The following is a 20,716-nucleotide window of genomic DNA, read 5'->3' as shown; positions in this document are numbered from 1 at the left end:
GAGCACTCTTCAGAACAGAGTAGTTTTTGGCATCCTCAGGTCTAACAGTGAGGAGCCTGTCCCTCCCTTTCTCAGAAAAGGAGTACCATAAAATTGCTGCCCACTGATCCTCAGGGACCTGCTGTACCATGCAGGCCCTCTCAAGAGCAGTCATCCATTTGTGGATATCATCCCCTTCCTTGTAGGGGGGCACAATTTTTGTCAGGTTTCTATTGTCATAGGCCCTGTCTTTTTCTTTAGGAATTTTGCTGCCACCAGTGGCATCTAAGCCACACAATTTTTTCTCTCTTGCTAAAGCAAGCTTAGCTTGAGCCAAGGCTACCTCTTCCCTTTCTATTTGGAGTTGGACAGCCCTCATCCTGGCCCTATGCTCTTTTCTCTGGGAGGAAGTCATTCCTCTTTGAGATTCTCTTGAGGCACTAGAAAGATGAGAATCCCTTGATAGAGATCTCACCCTCCTATTACCTGGGAGAATTTGGTTATGAGATCTGGAGTGGTGCTGGCCTTCTCCATTCCCATGTAGGTCCAAGTTGGCCTGGTTAAGCCTGGCAACCTGTACCTGGTTTCCCACCTGATCCTGATCTTCAGGCTCTTCTACATCAGAGCCTTCCTCTTCTTCTTCCTCCTCCACTACATCATCTTGAAGATCCTCATTCTCAGGGGAGTTTATCCCTTCCTCTGTTTCTAAGGGAGTCTGACTCACCTTGTCTAGGTCATCCTTTTCTAGGAGAGCTACTAGGGAAGGAATGGTAGGGCCTCTGCCCTTTTTTAGCCCCCTGGCTGTGCACAAGGCACTCAGGTCTTTGTGGCTAAGGTTGTCATATCTGGATGTTGTCCCTATAGGATCAACTATTACAGGAGCAGAGCCTGAAGCTCTATCTGTATCAGACATGACTGCTAGTGAGGTGTAAGTGGTGCACTTACCTACACTAAGTGGTTTCCTACTGTACCTTGCTAGTGAGTTGTAGTCAGGGTGTGCTAATCCCTTTAATCTACAACTACTAAGTTCAGTAGAACTTAATATGCTAAGCTTTTGATTTATATGTACCTATAGGTACTTGATGTGATCTTTCAATTTGATAAAGATTGCAATGGTAAAACAAACAGCAAGCTCAAATCCGCACCGCTGCACACCAATGTGAGAAGTTGGCCTGATAGGTAGTGTTTCCAATTCTGGAACCACTGGTTATCAGTCCAAACAAACCCCAAAGATGTCAGGTTGTAAGTCAACCTTGTAGACAAGCTATCCTAGTGGTAGCATGGACTAAGCAGCCTTAAAGGCTTAACTTAAGAGGTCGTGTTAAGCGAGCTGTTTTACCACATACAATCCTGTAATCAAATGAAAGGACACCACACAAGTATATATTATAAAAATATATGTATTTATTTCTAAATTACTCCCCAGTACTCTTTATGAGGAAAGGGGCACAAGCGTTAAATCAAAAGCACTGTTACACATATAAAGTTGCACGTTTATGGATGAGGGCGGGTGGCCACTCAGACCATATATCAAAAAAAGTGGTATAAGTAACACTTTACGAACAATGGTTAGGCCTAGGGCCTAGAGATTCGCTGGGAGCAGTCAGGACAAGCAATGAAGAAGTCGGGAGTAGCCCACAGGAGACGGGTGCAGCACGGAAAGTGCGGCGCGCACCAATGCACTGTCAATGGTGCGTAAAAGTCGATTAAAGTGAATAAAAAGATACTTCCGCTGAACCTAGGAACACAAAACTTTAGACACAGACCCTAGAGGTGTGTACCAGTGTAAAGACACCGGCGTTGCAAAGTTACCTCACCCACAGGCCGTGGGTGCACAGGGTCGAAGTGGCGTCGGGTTCTGTCACGCAGGTTCTGGGTGCTTGGAGCTGTTGCAGCTGCAGGCGCTGTGAAGCAGAAGTGTCCGGTGCGATCCAAGGGTGGATCGATGTAGAAAAGTACCTGAAAGCAGAGGGGACAGAGTCTGGGTCACTCAGCAGTGACCAGGGTGGAACCAGGACGGAACCAGGCAATGTCGGGCGCAATCAGGCGGTTGTCGATAGGCTTCTCTCCGCTGTCACGTGGGCTCTGGGGCATCTGCGACGTCCAGGAGCAGGTCACGATCTGTCCCACGTAGGCTCTCGCCGTCAGCACCGTCGGCTTGAAGATTGTAGCAAACAGCACTTGGCAAAAGCAATCCACGCGGAACCGGGAGATTGCTTATCACTCGAACCAGGAGGGTCAGAGTGGGTGCTCCTTTTTACAGGAGCTGGTGCAGATCTGGAGCAACCAGAAAAGCAAGTCGGATTTCAAAGTTCGTCGGCACAGGGGCCACAAGCCAGCTGGCAAGTGACCGGGCCAACGCGTCGAGCGCACACAAGCAGAAGGGCCCCACGCAGCACTCAGCAAGTGTGGAGGGGTGAACTTTGGTGCAAGTGGAGCTCGGGGCTGGGGCTTCTCAAACCCCGGTGTACAGCTTCGAGGGTCACTCGTGGGCCGCACGGTCAGCGTCTCGTGGCCTTTTCAAGATGGCGTGCCCCACGCTTCCGGTCGCCTCCACGGGTCTCAGCTCTGCAGGGACTGTGGATCGGGCAGGTAGAAGGCAGGCAAGCTTGATCTCGTCGATCTCTGTCGCTCGAGTTCCGGCGGGAACTGCAACAAAGCAAGGGTCGAGGGCTGTTTGCACAGGGTGGTCACTCCTTGACCACAAGGGAGATTCTTCAGTCTTCTCACGTCGTGTAGAAAGTCGAAGGGTCCAGATTTCGTTTCTTATGTTTCTTCAGGATGATCTGAGGTCCGTTGGGACTGCTCCCCCTCTTATTCGAATCTAGGGGGTTGGACATCCTGCTAGGTCCCCTCCTATGGGTGGGACCCAGGAAGGGGGTGGTTACACCCCTCTCCTTTGATCCTGGCCGCGCTGGGACAGGGGCTGGGAGGCCCCAGAACCGGTTTGGCCGGATCCTGCAAGGGGCAGCCTTGTGCTCCCCAGGCAGTGTCTGGTTTCATTGAAACCTCCCTACTCCAATCCACTATCTCCTGTCTGGGGTGGTTTGACACCGCCCTGTGACAGGAAACTCTTTGTCCAGGCCTCCTCTGCCGGGTTTCGGTCAGCAGCAGGAGGTCAGACCCGTGTCTGTGGCAGGGGCATCCATTTTGTGGATCTGAGGCTCATTTTAAATCAACCGCGTTTCAGTAAAGTAACATGTCTTCTCCCTCTAGAAGGGTGGAATGCTATCCCCGTCGCCAGAACTGGCGAGGGGATAGTATTCCAATTCGTATGACACCTTACACGACATGTTTTGATAAAGCCAAACCAAAGTTAACATATAACCGCGAGGATTATAATGCACTTAATAGTATATGGTATGGCATTATCCCGGATCAGCTTAGGGAGTTGTTCCCGACAGCTGCAGACAGGCTCAGCTCATGCCAGAGCACCATCTCACATAAAACCACGCACTCTGCCTCCAGGATTGATGAGGCCTTCCATAGGAGTGGCTTACAGGCTATATATGTGTCCAGATATAGGTTTAGATATAGGTATACTATATCTAAGCAAGGGGTGATTACACCCACTTGCCCCAGCTGAGTGATCAGCCAGTTGTGTCAATTTAGATAGCCAGCCAGGGGTGGCAAAAGATATGCTGCAGCCCCTGGTAGGCCTTGGATGCACCTATGCCCTGGGCACCTATAGTGCTCTGTACAGGGGCTGATAAGGTGACCCAAGCCAATCTAGTTATGCACCTAGGGTACATGGAATCCATTTTACAGAGAGAGCAGATATCCTGGGACCCTGATTAGCAGGGAACCAGGCCAACTAAGTCGAAAACCAGCTAAACACAGGGCAAAAAATCTGGGGTAACCATAGTCAGGTAGCCACCTTCCTACACTCAACTAGGAGCTTCACAAGTGAAATCCAGGCAGAGGCCTATCTCAAGGAGGTTGAAGCAAGAATGAAACAAGATAATGGTAACTAAATAGAATAAGGCATCTAGTGCCGACGAACTATTGACTATTGCTATTTGGTATAAGGTTGACACTCACTAGGATCAAATAGTATCAGGCCAGGTGGCAGGTCCAGGCGCGCGGAACACACGGCCACCAACAGCTGGGTGAGTCTAAACCCAGGTTGCCTCAAAGGGTGGCAGGAGGGGGGGGGACAAGAGGGTGTGGAAGGGAGGGGGGGAAAGTGGGGTGGGTGGCGGATAAGGGGGGAGAAAATAAAAAACTGAAGAGAGTTCGTACTGTTAAAGTGATTTCGAATGAAAGAGTAAAATTGAAACAAAGGACAGGCTCTTATTATGTATATTGTGTATGCATCAGTTATCTGGACAGGTTAATGTTATGGAAATATTTAAAAATTAGGTATGCCTAAACTAAGGATTGGATCTCTCAATATAGGAGGATTAAATGATTGGAAAAAGAGGGGGAAGCTTGAACAATATCTAAATATGATAAACCTAGATTTAATATGTTTACAAGAGACCCACCTACCCTGGAGCAAAAAACATTGGCTGAATTTTAAAAACTATGAATTGCTGTCATGTACATCCCAGACTTCTATGATAAGAGGTGTGGCCATAATTGGTAAAGTGGGGTTAGGGGGGGCCAAAAGGTGTAAGGCGGATTCATTAGAAAGATGGGCAATTTGCGAAATGAACTTAGGTTTCACTATTTGCACAGTATATGGATCCAACACAGACGAGCCAGAAATCTTTAGTCATATTGAAAATGAATTAATTGATTGGCATACACCGATAGTATTATGTGGCGATTTTAACATCTCTGCAAATTTTACGGATGGCAGCGCATACATAGGTAGGAAGCCAAGGGTGTTTAGAGCAATCACGTCAATGATGCAGTCACATGGCTTAGATGATGTTTGGGGAAATTTACTAACTGAAGACCCCGGGTTTACTTATTTTTCACATCCTTTTAATAAATACTCGAAATTGGATTATTTTATGATCTCGACTACCCTACTTAGGAGTGTACAAATAAATAAGCTTCCCAAAATCATGTCTGATCATAATCCCCTAGTCTTAAATATGGCCATCAATAAACCATACAAGGTTCCTAGACCCTGGTCATTTGATAAAAAATTATTAGTGGATGCCGACTATATCACTCATATGAAAATATGGTCCCAGTCCTTTTTTGACGCTAATAGGTATAGTGCATCAAGGGGAGTCGTGTGGGATAGCTTCAAAGCAGGAATAAGAGGAGAGACTATAAGCTATACCACCAACATATGGAAAAAGGTTAATAGGGAAAGGGAAGCATTGATGGGAAAACTGAGTGAGGCAGAGACACAACATAGACAAGATATAATTACAGGTGCTCAATCTGTCGAGAGCCTACATAGAGTGAACTCTTTAAAAGCTGAGATCCAGAAACAACTAGCAAGAAAGGCGGCAGCAAATTATCAGGCACAGAGATCACGCCTTTACGAAACTGGTGAGCAAGCAGGTAGAGCTCTTGCCCTGCGAATTAGGCAGGTGGCAAGTAAGAACATTGTGACACAAATTGAATATCAGGGCCAAATATACGACAAACCTGGTGAAATTTTGGAGGGGTTTAGGAAATTTTATCAAGAATTATATCAGGAGGAAGCAGCTGCAGAGGCACCAAATATATGCTGGTTAGACATGGGTAGTAAGTTAAAACCAGGCCAGATCGAACTACTGGAACAAGATATTACAATGTCAGAGGTATTGGAAGCACTGAAAGATCTTGCAAGCGGAAAGGCGGCGGGCCCAGATGCTATACCAGTAGAGCTTTATAAAAGTCTAAGGGAGGAAACAACACCAATGCTCTTAGATCTATTCAATGGTGTTATGAATACCGGAATAATACCTGAGTCCTGGCAAGAAACTAATATAGTAATCTTCCACAAAAAAGGGAAACCTAAGACTAACCCGGGCTCCTACAGACCAATATCATTGATTAACGGTGATAACAAGCTATATGCCAAAATCATGGCCACTCGCATGGGAGGGATCATTGCGTCCTTGGTTTCCCCCTGGCAGCATGGGTTTATCCCAGGAAGAGGAACCACAAACCATATTAGGAGAGCTATTACATTATTTGACATCGGTGCTGCTAGGGGGGAGGAGGTTGCAATGATCCTCCTCGATGCGGAGAAGGCATTTGATCGCGTCAGATGGAGTTTCCTATGGAAGGTTATGGAGGCAAGGGGATTTGGCCCTAGATTTTGTCAAGCCATCCAGGCTATGTACTCATCGCCTACGGCAAGAATTCAATCAATGGGGGAAAGATCAGATAGGATCAACATAACAAGGGGTACAAGACAGGGCTGCCCATGTTCTCCAATCTTGTTCGCGCTCTACATAGACCCTTTAATTACACAATTAATGAATAGTGCGCTTATTAAACCAGTAATATCAAATGGGTTTCACACCAAACTTCTCGCTTATGCGGATGATCTAGCAGTCATTACATCAATATCCAGAGCTAGCTATGAGGGAGGTAGTTAATATAACTAGTCAGTTTGGAGATGTGTCCGGCTACCGACTAAATGTGGATAAAACACAGGTACTATGTTCTAAAAAAATAGCCAAGGTGGATGGAAGGTATGTAGAATCTGTAGTTTACCTGGGTATAACAATAAATGCAGAACCAGGTAAAATAATTGACGATAATTACACCCCTCTCTTCAAATCTATGGAAACAGATCTAAAAAGAATGGACTCATTAAAGTTGTCACTGATTGGGAGGGCTAACGTCATAAAAATGACAATGTTTCCTAAGGTGCTTTATAAATTAAGGTCAATCCCATTTAAAATTGACGAGAAAATTATTAAGAAGATTGAGTCCATTTTCATGAAATTTTTATGGCAAAATGGTAAAATAAGGCGGTCAAATAGATATATGTCATTACCACAAGATAGAGGTGGGTTGGGATTGCCAGATATTAAGAGCTATCATTTTGCATGTCTCCTTGCAGACATGGCTATCCTACTCCATCCGGGGGGCCCAACCCTCAGGCAGGCGGTGATACCATCAATTTTTCATCTATTGGTGGGAAGTGAAGCCGTAGGGCTTTTATTAAGGAGAACCCAGAGGAGTTATTACAAGGAAATTGGATACAAGACGTTGGAAGGTATATGGTATATATGGAAAACTGTTAAAAAAGTTCTAGATATACCCACTATCCATTACCGCACACCACTTTGGAACTCAACACTCTTTCCAAATCTTAGCAGGGATGGAACGTGGCGTCATTGGGAGAGTCATGGTATTGTGGAGTTGGGGCAAATAATGATCAGAGATCATTGCAGAACGCTTGAAGAACTCACATACCACTATTCACTACAAGGCTACCAAGAGTTCAAATACCTACAGATTGTAAATAGAATTAAAGCAATTAGGCCACGCATCACTCAGCTTGGGAAATTCGAACTAATTGAGTATTTGAAGTCAGGCGGCCATAGAATTAGAGATATTTATAAAATATTTAACGACGCATCAATCGACGATATTGGAAAAATTGAAACCACATGGTCCAAAAAATTGGGAGATCCCGAAGTAGACCTTGATAAAGCGTTAGCTATGGACAAGAGGTTTCTGCGTTCCTCGAATCTCAGGGCCCAACATTTCAAAACTCTATTTAATTTATACTATACGCCCGAAAAATTATTCTCTTGGGGGAAAGCGACAGATAGCAACTGCCCCAGATGTGGAAATGGTACAGCAGATCTTATACACATGTTCTATGGCTGTGAAAAATTAAAAACTATTAAAACCGAAATAACACGGTTTTTAGAGGGGCTACTCGACGTCAAAATTAACCTATCCCCAACCCTGATAATAATCGGTTGTGATGTGAAATTAAATATGAGTACTGAGGCCGAAGCTTTAGTTTTCATTTCCGTAGCAGTCCTTAGGATTTTAATTAGCGCAGCCTGGAAGGATACAGAAGCCCCAACTTTTCAAATGTGGTTGTGTAGAATGTTGGGTATACATAATATTGAGGAAGCATTATATGATTTAAAGGGAGCGAAGCTAAGGGATTTGGGCAAGCGACTTTGGGCTCCAGTGGCTACTTGGAGGACAGCAAAATTACAAATGAATGATTTACTGGCTGTGTAGATATTTAACATGTCAACTGACTCTGTACTGTATAGTATTCTTTTTGCTTTTTTCGCTTGACGGTATAATGTAATGCTTCTAACTATGTATTTATGTACGCTTCTATGAATATGTATTTACCGGTATGAACTCTCAATAAAAATAAAAAAAAAAATTTAAAAAAAGGTCTCGCATTTTCAAAACGTTAACCTAGTGGTATTGTAAATGACAATACTTTTTATTATTTCAAGTTTTTTTAAACATATAAATAAAGGGCATTGTCATTTACAATGCCAATAGGTCAAAATCTCGCAAATGCAAAACCTAGTGCATTGCAAATGCTTTTTTAGGTATGATAGGACAGGATCCCATAACTTAGTGAAAAATTGGGACTTCTCCATAAGATCTTATGCTACTTTCTTGTGTCCTAGTACTTACCAGAGTTTGTGCAACCATAGCTTATAGTTTGATGTGGTAGGTTTTCACAAAGAGAGAGACTAGTATACTTTCCATCAAAAAGAGGTGAGGGATCCTTTAACATGCACTTGAGTGTAAAGTGTATAGATCTGTTGATAGTCTGCCAACTAGCGCACATTCAGGACGTTTATCTAGTACCTTCCCTTGAAATTGTGGAATGGCAAAGTATATTTTTTCAGAAAAATCACCCCAAGTCAGGGCAGGACCTTAGTATATGCAAGAGGGAGCCCACTCCTCGGCAGCCAGCTATGCCAGCAAGTGTTAGAGGAAGCAGGGTTAATAATGTGGAGATGGGCTGGGGTGAGATACCAACGAAACAATATTTTTTAAAGAATTTCTCTGTCCCGAGCTAGGTGAGCGCGGAAATACCTCATGCAATTGTTTGAAATTGAGGGCTATGTTAAGGTCTTTACCATTGTAATTGCTATAGATTGTGGAGACCAGGTGTTTGGGTGATGTGGGGTGTTGGAGGAACTTCTCAAAAGGTGCAAATACATCTTTTTACAGTTTCAAAAAGGGATTTAAACACATAAATCAAGACATTGGTGCACCTACCATGAATCTAGATGTGCAAAGGGCTTTGCAAACAAAACACATTGGGCCTGATAATACTGTCCTATCTTTCTTTGTGCGGAGACTCCACAGTCGTCAAGATACTACTAGTAAAATATCTTTGTGAATAGCAAACATTTGTAAACTTACGCTAAAGTGTAAGTTTACCTTTGTGAATCAGGCCCTCAGACCGCAGTGCCTATGCATTGCTGGATACAGTTGCTATGCCTGGAGTTGGGGATGGCAGAAATTGACAAATCTGTGTTTCTAACCTCTTTATCCTGGCTGATTAACTCCTCTTTATGTATAAAAATGATGGCAGTGGTTTCAGGGAAAGAAAGCCAGCTCCTCTGTTAGTTTGCAGATGCATATAAAAAAAATTCCCTGAGCTTGCGCAATGTAAAACACTGTGCCATCCAACAGTGTCACTCAGTACACAGAGAAATAAACAATTCCTCCATACACATTAACCATTGAAAATTGATCAACAGAGCACAGCACAAAAAAAGCCAGTAATGTGTTTAATTTCAAACTCAGCAATAGATGCAATAATCAAATATGAGTTATCTTGATAAGTGGATCAGTTCCCAAAATGTTGACACGTAGGTGTAGCAAATACACAGCCAACACGTGTTTCGTCGTTAGATGACTTTCTCAAGGCTTAAATTGATATCTGTATGTAGAAATATCAGCAAAAAGCAACCTAGTCTTCTCCAATGCAAACAATCAAAGGTGTGTGGCAATTTTAATACAAATCTGAAAGTCACATAAAACCCAAGAGGTCGTTAAAGTGAAAACGGGTGAACTGGAAAAGTCGTTGTGGTAAACGAGTCAGAAGCCAAAATGTCAAGCCTCTAAGTGTTAGGACGAGAGCTGGAAATTAAGGCGCTTCGGATTTCGACTGATGTCCGCTATCACTTAGAGCTTGACATTTGGTAACTGATCCACTTATTATCAAGATTACTCTAATTTGATTATTTCATCTATTGCAGAGTTTGGAATTAAACACATTACTGGCTTATGTTAGCCGGTTGGAACTTTTTTGTGCTGTGCTCGGTTGTTCAATTTTCAATAACTCCTCTTTATATTGTTTTGCAAATGAGACTGCAAATTGTGGATATTTGTTTTCTGATTTGTAGTGTATACTTTAGATTTTAATGGTGTTTTCTTAGGATTGATCCAGTGAAAGCACAAACATCATAGAAGGTGTTACGGATGACAATATTGCTACTTATAGCACTGCACTAGTGAAAGCAGGGGAAACTAGCTGCACCTGTATTGATGTTTTGGGGGTATAGTTGGTGGTAGCTCACCACCTCCATCATTACCACCGAGCCGTTCTTCCTACTCCTGTCAGTGATTTGTAAGCTGTGAATTGGCCCATTTCCTTTCTTTGCACTTTTATTCACATGCTAATAAGACTGACAATGCCTTACCTGCCCGGCAGTGTCTCCCTCTTTACCATGGAAGCATTGCCCATGCTTGTGCAAAATGAGTCAGACAGGAACAATACGTTCAATACTATTTCTATGGGCAAAGTGCTACGCTGCATGTCAGGAAAAAGGATGTGGCATGACACTGAGGTGACCCAGATCGAGGCGGGCGAGTGTAAAAGATGAAGCAGTCCAGAAGTGAGTATCACTACTTCAACCATCAACTTGTGCTTCCGAAAATAATAGGAAGACAGGAAAGAGAATTCAGATTTCAAAATATGAGAGATGGTGTATCAAACATCTTGGACCGACTTAATAATGGCATCCGGCATTTCACTGCTTGTCTTATGTTCAATTACTCCAAGTTATCACTAGGGGAGAGGATTTTGCCTTATGGCTAGAGCTGTCGACCTCGGACCTGGGGAGCCGGGTTCGAGTCTCGGCAAGGACGCTCATCATCCTTTGATTCTGGGCAAATTACTTAATCTCCCCATGCCGAACAAATATTAATGTGTTTATCTGTAACAAAACTGGTGCTCATGTAAAGCTCTCTGATACCTGATGTCTGGGGTCTAGTTTGTGCTATATAAAACTCTAAAAAAGAAAAACAAAAATAAAATCTCCAGAAAAATTTGAAGCAATCAAGTCTTCAGCTTAGTATTACAAAAGATTTCTTGTCCAGATCACATAAAAACACTATTGTTAAGCAGGACGTGAATTGCTAAGCAAGGATGGTCAAAAGCGCCCTTAAATTACTTCATAAAAGTGTTGAATACTTTTTATTTCTGGCATTATGCGTCACATAACATTGCTCACAGCCTCATTCAAGTAAAATAAAAACACCTGGCACATTTGACTCCTCGCACACTTTTTGTTAAATCCTCACATCTCACACACTTAACATCAAATCATTCTCTGTGAAACATCACTTCCACACTACTCAGCGACACTTCACATTGGCTATTAAAAAACAGTAGTGAGGGAGAGGTAGAGCTTAAAGACTCACTCTTTAAAAACTCATAGCAGTCCAAGACTCGCTATTCTGCCCATCTCTGACTGCCTCATCACTTGTATAACTTTGTGACTTAAGGATTTTCGATCTGTCTTAGATTGCCATGAAATTGTATGTCTTCTCTTCTACCCTACATTTTGTTGAAAACTACAAAAAGGCCTCAAATCCGAATAATATTTTGTATATTTAGCTGCAGTTCCTTCCTCTTCAGTGCCATCATCCTATTCAGGTATGGGAACAGATGTTCTATTTCCTCAGCCATGCAGAGACCTGGTTTCCAGACTGCTGCTTTGTTTATCAGTTCTCTTCGTCTAGAAACTTTAGCATCAGCATGCCAGCCTTTGATTCTAGGTCCCTTGTGCATACATTTCTCAACTATCCCCCCCATGGAGGCCAATTACACTTTGATAGTTGGATTGATTTCTGCCGTTCCCTCTGAACTGCCATATATTCTTTAGGTGGCATGTTTATCCTTTGTGCTTCTTTTCTTGTGCTCTTTTAGTGAAATGTAGATGTCCCAGAAAAGTTGTCTCAGCACTTCATATAATCAAATTTACTGCCTGAGAGACAAGACGGTCTTGTTTCGAGGTACCCTCAGCATGACTGTCTGCTATGTCCCTAATTATCAGTCGGCCTTCATGCAAAGTCAGGGAGTCCATCACCTGGTGCTGTGCTGAAGCAGAACCCACTCACGATGCAGACGTCATTCAAAGTCTCAGTGGCTTAGTGAAGCCCCAAAGAAGGCTCCTGTTGGTGATCTGGAAAAAACACTGCCATTTCAGTATGCAGTTGGCTCCACCCTCTCATCAACTTGAGATGGTATGCAGAGAATTGAGCTCTGAAGAATACTTTGTTTGGATGGGATCTGTGAAGGCACATCCTTCGTATATTGTATGTTGCCATTAAATCTTACATCTTGCTTTGTTAACTAAGAACTAGGGCAAGAAATTTCCACTTTCTGGCCTTTGCTGCTTTTGGACTTAAAAGAAACTGTACTTCCACTGTTACTTTTCTGCCCTGTCAATACCGGATTGAGCAAACCATGGTTGACACATGTGATCTGATCCGCTTGGTAATAAAATGTCAGGCAGCTTTATTTGTCTGTATTCTGGATGCCCTTGGTCTTTCCTATTTCTCTATCCCTGTTGCTTTTTCGGAGACTACGATCAAATATTTGGCAATTTAAATGGTACCTGGCATTGAAATGATGAGGTTTTTAATGCTTGATCTAGCCATCATATGACATGCTTACAAAGCTGATGTCGACTGGTTTGAGAACATTTGGCATTGTGCTGTTCATGGAACTCTGGAATTTAAGGAACATGAAAACGGGTAATATGTATTTATATTTTTGATTTTGAACAATATGGTTTCACACTTCTTATATATTTCATTTTTTAATTGGATGTGATGGTTGTATGGAACATCTCGAAATAAAGGGCTGTTGATTAATTAATATCTTACTAACATTAATAAGTATAACACTATCATCTTAGCATTCTTAAAATATTTTAAAATATGTTATATGAAAATTAGGAGTCATCTGTGGTCACTAACGCAACTGATGTGATCATTTCCCTAACAGCATCCTACCGTGCAAAGTAAAGGAACCAGTAGAATGATCAGTTGATTTCACAAGTCTCTATTATTATTGAAATCATTCACTAATAATTGGATTTATTTTCCTAATGTCTTGCTTCAATTCCCATTTATATTTATGCTGCCTTTTTTGTAGGCTCTGACTGTTTCCAACTCCACCCGGAAAGAGTCCACCGTGGGGGAAACGGTGAACCTGATGTCTGCTGACGCACAACGCTTTATGGACCTGACAAACTTCATTCATCTCCTCTGGTCCTCACCCATGCAGATTGCGCTTTCTGTAGTTTTCCTGTGGTTAGAGCTAGGGCCTTCTGTCCTGGCCGGACTAGCAGTGATGGTACTACTTGTGCCCATCAATATTGTGCTGGCCAACCTCTCCAAGGGACTTCAGGTAAGGAGGTTCTCAAGTTCTCGTACACATTATTTCTTAAAGCGCGTTAGTGTTTCCCCATTAGTGATATACTACACCGCCACAAGGCCATGCAAAGCACTCACTGGTCTTGCCTCAACTTTTTACAACAATGGTGAGGATTCCCAAATCTATTTCCAGATATGTGTTACTTATGCCTAGAAAAATCTGTCATTTTTATTGTACATAATCCGTAATGTGCATTTTGGTTAGAATTGGGCAATGGGAGTAGCCAGCGGTGTACCTGAGAAGTGGCAGGGAAAATTCAATGCAGGCAAGTAACTACCCTAAAAATTTTACGATATTGGACATTCGCAAAGTTTGCGAATGAGGTTTTCCAAACTTATCCGGGCACCATATTTACCAATCTGTACCTAGTTCGAGCATTTATATAGCAGTAGGTGTCATGTTTTTAAATGATTATTTCAGTACATTAAATAACTGAATCTCCCAAATGTAAGATTTAGAAAACAGACGAAAGTAACTTCATGTGCATTAAGTCAGAAAAATACAACAATAATACTTCACGAGTAAAGTTGTGTAATGTACTCATATCTTGACTGCTTTATGCAAAGAGATTTATGTGAAAACCATGTTGTTGTAAATGTTTATGAAGCCTGTACCCTTATTCTTTCTATGAATGTCCAGGTAATGCCATTTGCTCTACATTTCCTACTTTTATTGGAATTCTGCAACACAGTGTTGGTCTCTCCTATTTCTTTATTTCTATCGTTTTATATATTTTGAAAGATGGCATTGAAATGATAAACAAAAAACACATGGACGTCTGCAGAGAATCAATCCAACAGAGCAATACGGAAACCAAAAATGAATTTATACCATAGTACCACCATGCAGCTCAGTAGATAAGGAATAAAGAGAACAAAACAGTATTGCAAAGCCTACGATCTTTTGGAACACAATGTGTTAACGTCTGCTGGAGTTTACATACTTCAAGCAGCAAGAAATGAGCGGAAAAGACCTTTAAAGCTCACTGAAACATCATTTCAATGTATTAATACATTTTCAAACCAAGGATCAGGACTACAGGTGGGCCCCATGAATCAGCGCTCCTTGAGGCACAAGTGAAGACAACCTGTTTACTGATGCATGAACTTAAACCACACCAGGCAGGCGCCTAGCAGAGGGAGGAGGTGAAGTGTCAACTCTTTATACGGGATTGTGACCATCATATCAGACTCAAAGGTAACACAGGGCAATACTGGGTAAGATGCAAGTCACTAAATCAAGAAGAACCTTTGCCAGAGTTCTACGTGGTATCCGGGATAAATCAGTCTATACTGCAGTTGTGCGGTACATCCTGTGCAGAAATCTATACTGAGTGAAACACCAATGAGAGGTGGTCAAAAGATCTCCCGGTCATGGAGTAGGGCATCCTCCATTGTTCGTCTGTGAAACAGATGACAGATGCCTTTCTCACCTAACTGTAGGAGAACACATTTCCCCTTTATATTTATTCTGAACTAAAACATGTAAACTTCTCTGATACAAAAGATTTTTCAGAACCACACAGGCAAAATTTCTGTTTGCCACTAGAGCTTTCTGCCTGCGCATGCAATAAATCCATTACTGAAGCCATATGTTGCCATCTTTCGTCCTATTGCGGTCTCTTGTGATGGCGGCATGGTAGAAAAGATGCGTTCAGTGTCCTTAGCCCACTAGATGTGGAAATGAGCTATTTCTCTAGTAATTTGCAGCATGGATAGCAAACTGAGGAATTTTCAATGTGTTAGAAGGGGAAAGAAGGGCATATTTTTTTTCTACAGATTGCCTCTAATCTGCTGATATTGTATGTGCGTGTGTTTTTGTGCTTCGTCTATGCGTGCTTTTTTGTGTTTGCGTCTGTGCGTGCATGGCTTCTTGCCTAGGAGCCTGCTGGGCTCTGCTGGTGTGAGCCAGTGGTGGTATTGGTGAGGAGGAGTCAGCTTGATCCATACGGTAATATCCTTCATCCTATTGAATTTTTTTTTTCAAATCTTTATTCCGCACTTAGAAAGACACCATAAAAGTACATAGACAATTACATATTTTCTAAAAATCTTTAAAAACACATTAAAAAGGTTAAAAAGACTAAAAAACATTACGTTCAAAAGGGGGGGTTCCGAAATAAGTCTCTGTTTATGGGGCAATGCAATCGGTTCATTCTCTTGTGTTCCTTAACCTCATTGCCACCTTAATGAAACTTACTGTGCAAAACAATGTATGAGCATCTGGGGCTTCCTGCAGAAACTTTAGGGCTGCTTTTGCTTGTCCAAATTTAGCTTCTTTCAGGATCCCCACTAAAAATTTGCGTCTGGGAACAGAGTAAAAGGGGCATAGCAATACAAAGTGAAGGGTATCCTGCGGAGACCTACCGTTGCAGCTGCAGGTACCCTTCGCCTCCAATGATAAGGTAAATCCAGAGGGGACAGAGAGTAGATGGTGTAACATGTTAAGTCTAAAACGAGTCATGTAAAATCTATCCTGTGCATTGTACATCACGGCGAGGTATGGTTCCATTCCATATGTCTTTTTCAATGAGCAATAGGACAGCACTGTAGGTTTACACTTTTCAACATCTGCCCTGTTCTTCAGTGTCCATTCGGAAAAAAGTTTTTGACCATTGTTTTATTCTGAATATTTAAAGATTCCGGTGCAGTGTAAACATTTTTGCATCCAATTGCCTCCAAAGAATCTTTTACATATTTTATCCATGGAATGTGGCCCCCTCTGTCGCGGTTCAGGCAGTCTTTGAGAATTTGCCTGGTGAGATCCGCTTCTGGGTTAGTCCAGATTTTGATCCAGGTCAAGAGTGGCCTGATTTTAATTCGGTCCTCAATGTAGGGCTCCCCCAGTTCTTCATGTGTGATATAGAATGGAGTACTCTGTGGCACTTTCAAGATTCTTTTGAGAAACTTATTTTCCTCCACCTGGATCTGCTTCAAATGATTGTTTGTGAAACCCCACACTTCTGATCCATAGGCTACTTTGGCGCAACAAATTGATCTATACAAATTTAACACTTGCTGCGGGGACCATCTGCCAAGTCTTCTCCAATAGCCCATATGGCCCCTGATGACGCCACCAGTTTCGGTGCATGTTTTTCCATCAGAGGTTTAAAATTTAATTGTTCATCAAACAACACGCCTAGATACGAGAAGGTCTTGACCTGGCCAATTTTGTGTGACTCAATCTTATATGTAAAATTCCTTTTTGCTCTGCCTCCCGCTATCATGACGTCAGATTTTTCCAAGTTGGCTGATAGATCGAGTTTAGCCATGAAATTGATGAATCCATCAATCAGCTTCTGGAGCCCCAACGGTGTTCTAGCTAGCAGCACCGCGTCGTCCGCATGGAGCAATACGGGCACCACTCAATGTCCTATTTGGGGGGAATCCACGCATAGTTTGGATAGTTCTTTGGCCAGATTGTTAATATATACAGAAAACAAAAATGGAGCTAAAATACAGCCCTGCCTCACGCCACTCGTGCATGAAAATTGTTCCGTCTTGCTTCCCTCTTGATTGTATCGGACCGTTGCAGAGGTGTTCCAGTGTATGGTCTTCAGGAGGTCAACTAGCTTTTGTTCCACTCTGTTCCACTGTTTGTCATCCGTGCCCATAGTTTTTCTCTGTTTACACGGTCGAAGGCTGCAGAGAGGTCTATAAACCCCATGTATATAGCCCCCTTACTGGCAATAGTATACTTAGCTGTCAAAAGGTATAGATTCAGGCATTGGTCAGTGGTGGATCTGCCCTCCCTGAACCCATATTGGATGTCTGTGAGGATTTGGTTATAATCCGCCCATTCCTGTAGACGATTTAGGATAGCACGGCCCAGCACCTTGGCCGTCACGTCGATTAAGGATATAGGGCGATAACATTGTGGGTCATCCCGGTTCCCTTTTTTGTAAATTGGAACAATAATTGCTGTTGACTAGGAACGAGGCAGTCCTGCCATAACTGCCTCATTCAAGACCCTCGTGAGTATGGGAGCCCACAACTCTATGTTCCTCCCCAAGGATCTACGATGTACCCCTTCCTATGTCAGTTTAAAAAAAGGCTTTAAAATTCACCTGCTCAAAAAATACTGGGGTACATAAATCCTTCTCCTATCATTCCTGTTCTACGCACCCCCTCATCCCTTTATCTTCTTCGCTTTCCCCCCTCGCTCTTCGCTTCCTCCCTCGCTCCTCACACTCCCCCATCCTGACCCCCCTCCACCCTACTTCCCTCTTTTTCAACCCAAACTTTTCCTTTTCCTCTCTTCGTACAGACTTAATCCCCCCTGCGCTATGACCACTGAACCTACCCTTATGCACCTTTATAATATCATTGTCTGTATTGCTCTATTCATTCTTTTAGTCCACCATGTATAATTGCTTCTTTTTTATTCAATTGCTCTGTGAATCTAAACATGTAAATGTAAAGTGCTCTGATACCCCCGGGTGGAACCAGCACTATATAAAACTTCTTAAATAAATAAATAAGAGACGCACCTAAATATTGTACCATCTCCGAGGTTGTGCAACCTCAGATGGGGGTGTGTATACTCATCCATATATTCTAATTATGCTAGAGGGGTGACTATTCTGATCAGGCAGGGGTTGAACTGGCCGGAGGGGGAGGTGCACGGAGACTCGGAGGGCCGATATGTAATAGTTTGTGGGGTGCTGGAGGGCATGCCCCTGGTGATCGCTGCCATTTATGTCCCTAATACAGATTCCCCTAATTTCTTCTACGACGTCTGGGCTCGGATTAAGATGACAGGCTGTGACACTGTACTGTTGAGTGGAGATTACAATGCTATTCTTAATGATGCCATGGATAGGAGGGGGGTGACTAGTCCATTGTTGCAGAGGGGAACCTGGTCGACATCTGCTGAAATAGACACCCATTGACACAGGAAGGCACATGCATATCAGACCATCACAGTGCATGGTCCGTTTAGACTTTTGGTTAATTACTAGGGATGCCGCAGCCTGGACTGCAGATATTTCGCATCTGCCCCGCACACTTTCCGACCATGCACCATGTAGGCTACAGTTGTTGATCCCGGGATCCCTGCCCCGTGCGTTCACCTGGAGACTCCTGCCAAACGGATTGCTGAATGAGGCCTTTAAGGAGGAGATAAAGGGGATATAGTAGATTACTTTGCGAAGAATGAGGGCTCTGTTGCTACTGAAGCCTTGCTTTGGGAGGCCTTTAAGGTGGTGATCAGGGGCCAATGCATTGCACGACAGGCGGGAGTATTAAAGGCGATTCGAGGTATGCTGGTCTCTTTAGAAGTTAATATTAAAGAACTGGAGGGTACATTTTACTCTGCAAATGATCCCATACCGCGCAAACACTAAAACTGTTGATGTTAGACTATGCGGAACGTGCACAGCGCAAAGCAAAATTCTTGGGCAAGTATGCGGAGGCTCATAGATACGGCGAGGGGGACAGGCCGGGACGCACACTGACCACCTAGATCGGCATCCTTTGCACATGAAGTGCGCGGCGCACAAGGAGACATGGTTCGAGGTCATGAGGGAGTTTCTGGCGATTCTTTTGCTTTCTATTCCAAGTTGTATGCGACTACACAGGGGACTGGTACTGACGAACTTAAAGCATTCCTTGACACAATATCGCTAGTTGTGTTCAACGATACCCACAGGGTATACATGGACCTCCCTTTTACGGTGGAGGATGTGGTTCAAGTTATTAAAAGCTTACCCCTAGGGAAGGCTCCAGGCCCTGATGGCCTCACTACTGCCTTTTATAGTGCGTATGCTGAAGAATTGGCGCCTAGGCTCCTGACTATCTTTGAAGAAGCATTGGAAGAAGGGGTGCTACCACAGACCATGAGGGAGGCAACGATTTTAACACTCCTTAAACCTGGGAAGCCTGAGGAGGAACTGGAGTCCTATCGCCCCTTGTCCATGATAAATGTGAACATCAAAGTATTGATGAAGCTGATTGCTAATCGATTACAACCGCTCCTCACCATGATTGCACTGCCGGATCAATCCGGATTTATTCCAGGCAGATCCACGTCTCATAATTTAGGGACCATTTTTTCGGTGCTACATTATTTACATCCTAGTGAGAAGGCTGCAGTGGTCTTCTTAGACGCAACAAAAGCGTTCGATACGCTCAAATGGTCTTACCTCTTCTCCATTCTAGGACGTATGGGGTTCAGTCCGCTCTTTTTGAGCCGCATCAAACAGCTGTACTCCACGCCTACGGCGCGCGTGCAGGTGAATGGCCTAATGACCGATCCATTCCCTATTTCTCGTGGCACCAGGCAGGGATGTCCGCTGTTCCCTCTACTTTTTGCTATTGCCATGGAGCACCTAGATTTCCGGGTCAGACAACATCATACCGCACGTGGCATAGGTTTCAGCTCTCGTAGTTTGCTTATCTCGTTATATGCGGATGATGTCACGCTTTACATAATGAACCCAGAGGAGAATTTAGATCCATTGCTGAGAGAGTTTATCCGGTTTGGTGGGCTTTGGGGTGTCTTTATAAACTGGACCAAATCTGTGGTCTTTCCGCTGACTAATAGCACTCTCCCTGTGGCGTCAGAATTCCCTTTGCGCTGGGAAGCTGATGAAGTCAAATATTTGGGGATATGGATCAGCCAGGACACGCAGGAAGTGTGGCAGCTTAATTATGATAGAACAATGACATGGTTGGAAGTTAAAATATTGGTATGGGCTAAGTTGCCGCTATCACTGGCCGGTAGGATATCGTTGGCTAAGATGGTTATTCTGCCAAAGTTCCTGTATCTTTTTGTAAAAATTCCAGTCCCCCTCACTAAACATATTTTTGACACTTTGAGGTCTCACCTAATCACGCTAGCATGGGACGGAAAACAAGTCAGAGCTTCGTGGGATTTGTTGACTCTCCCTCTGCGACAGGGGAGATTGGGAGCCCCGGATATGCGTTTATATGCATTGTGTGCTCAGGCACAATTTTTGCATTATTGGGTGCATCCGACCCCGTACCAACTGCATGATGCGGTCGAGACTGATGCTATGGCCCCAATCCCATTGAAGGTCGCCCTATATCAGAATCCACATCGACCCCGGGGCGATATAGACTCAGCTGGGACCTTGTGCTGGGCATGGGATGAGCTGCGTAAGAGGGCGGGTGTCCCGCTATTATTCGCTCCCTCCAT

General features: G+C 43.4%; 1 protein-coding gene across 1 annotated transcript in view; it reads left to right on the top strand.

The window, feature by feature from the left end:
• ABCC2 (ATP binding cassette subfamily C member 2) overlaps positions 1 to 20,716 on the top strand; it is a 687,938-nt gene that overhangs the window by 373,863 nt on the left and 293,359 nt on the right. The window contains exon 10 of the mRNA XM_086922588.1: positions 13,277 to 13,531. Within this exon, the coding sequence (XP_086778714.1) occupies positions 13,277 to 13,531 (255 nt within the window). The remainder of the gene's footprint in view (positions 1 to 13,276; positions 13,532 to 20,716) is intronic.

Source organism: Lissotriton vulgaris, chromosome 5 (genome assembly GCF_964263255.1).
Source record: "Lissotriton vulgaris chromosome 5, aLisVul1.2, whole genome shotgun sequence".
In the NCBI taxonomy this organism is placed as follows: Eukaryota; Metazoa; Chordata; class Amphibia; order Caudata; family Salamandridae; genus Lissotriton; species Lissotriton vulgaris.
Note: the sequence above shows the minus strand (reverse complement) of the source record. Positions and strands in the feature narration are given on the sequence as shown.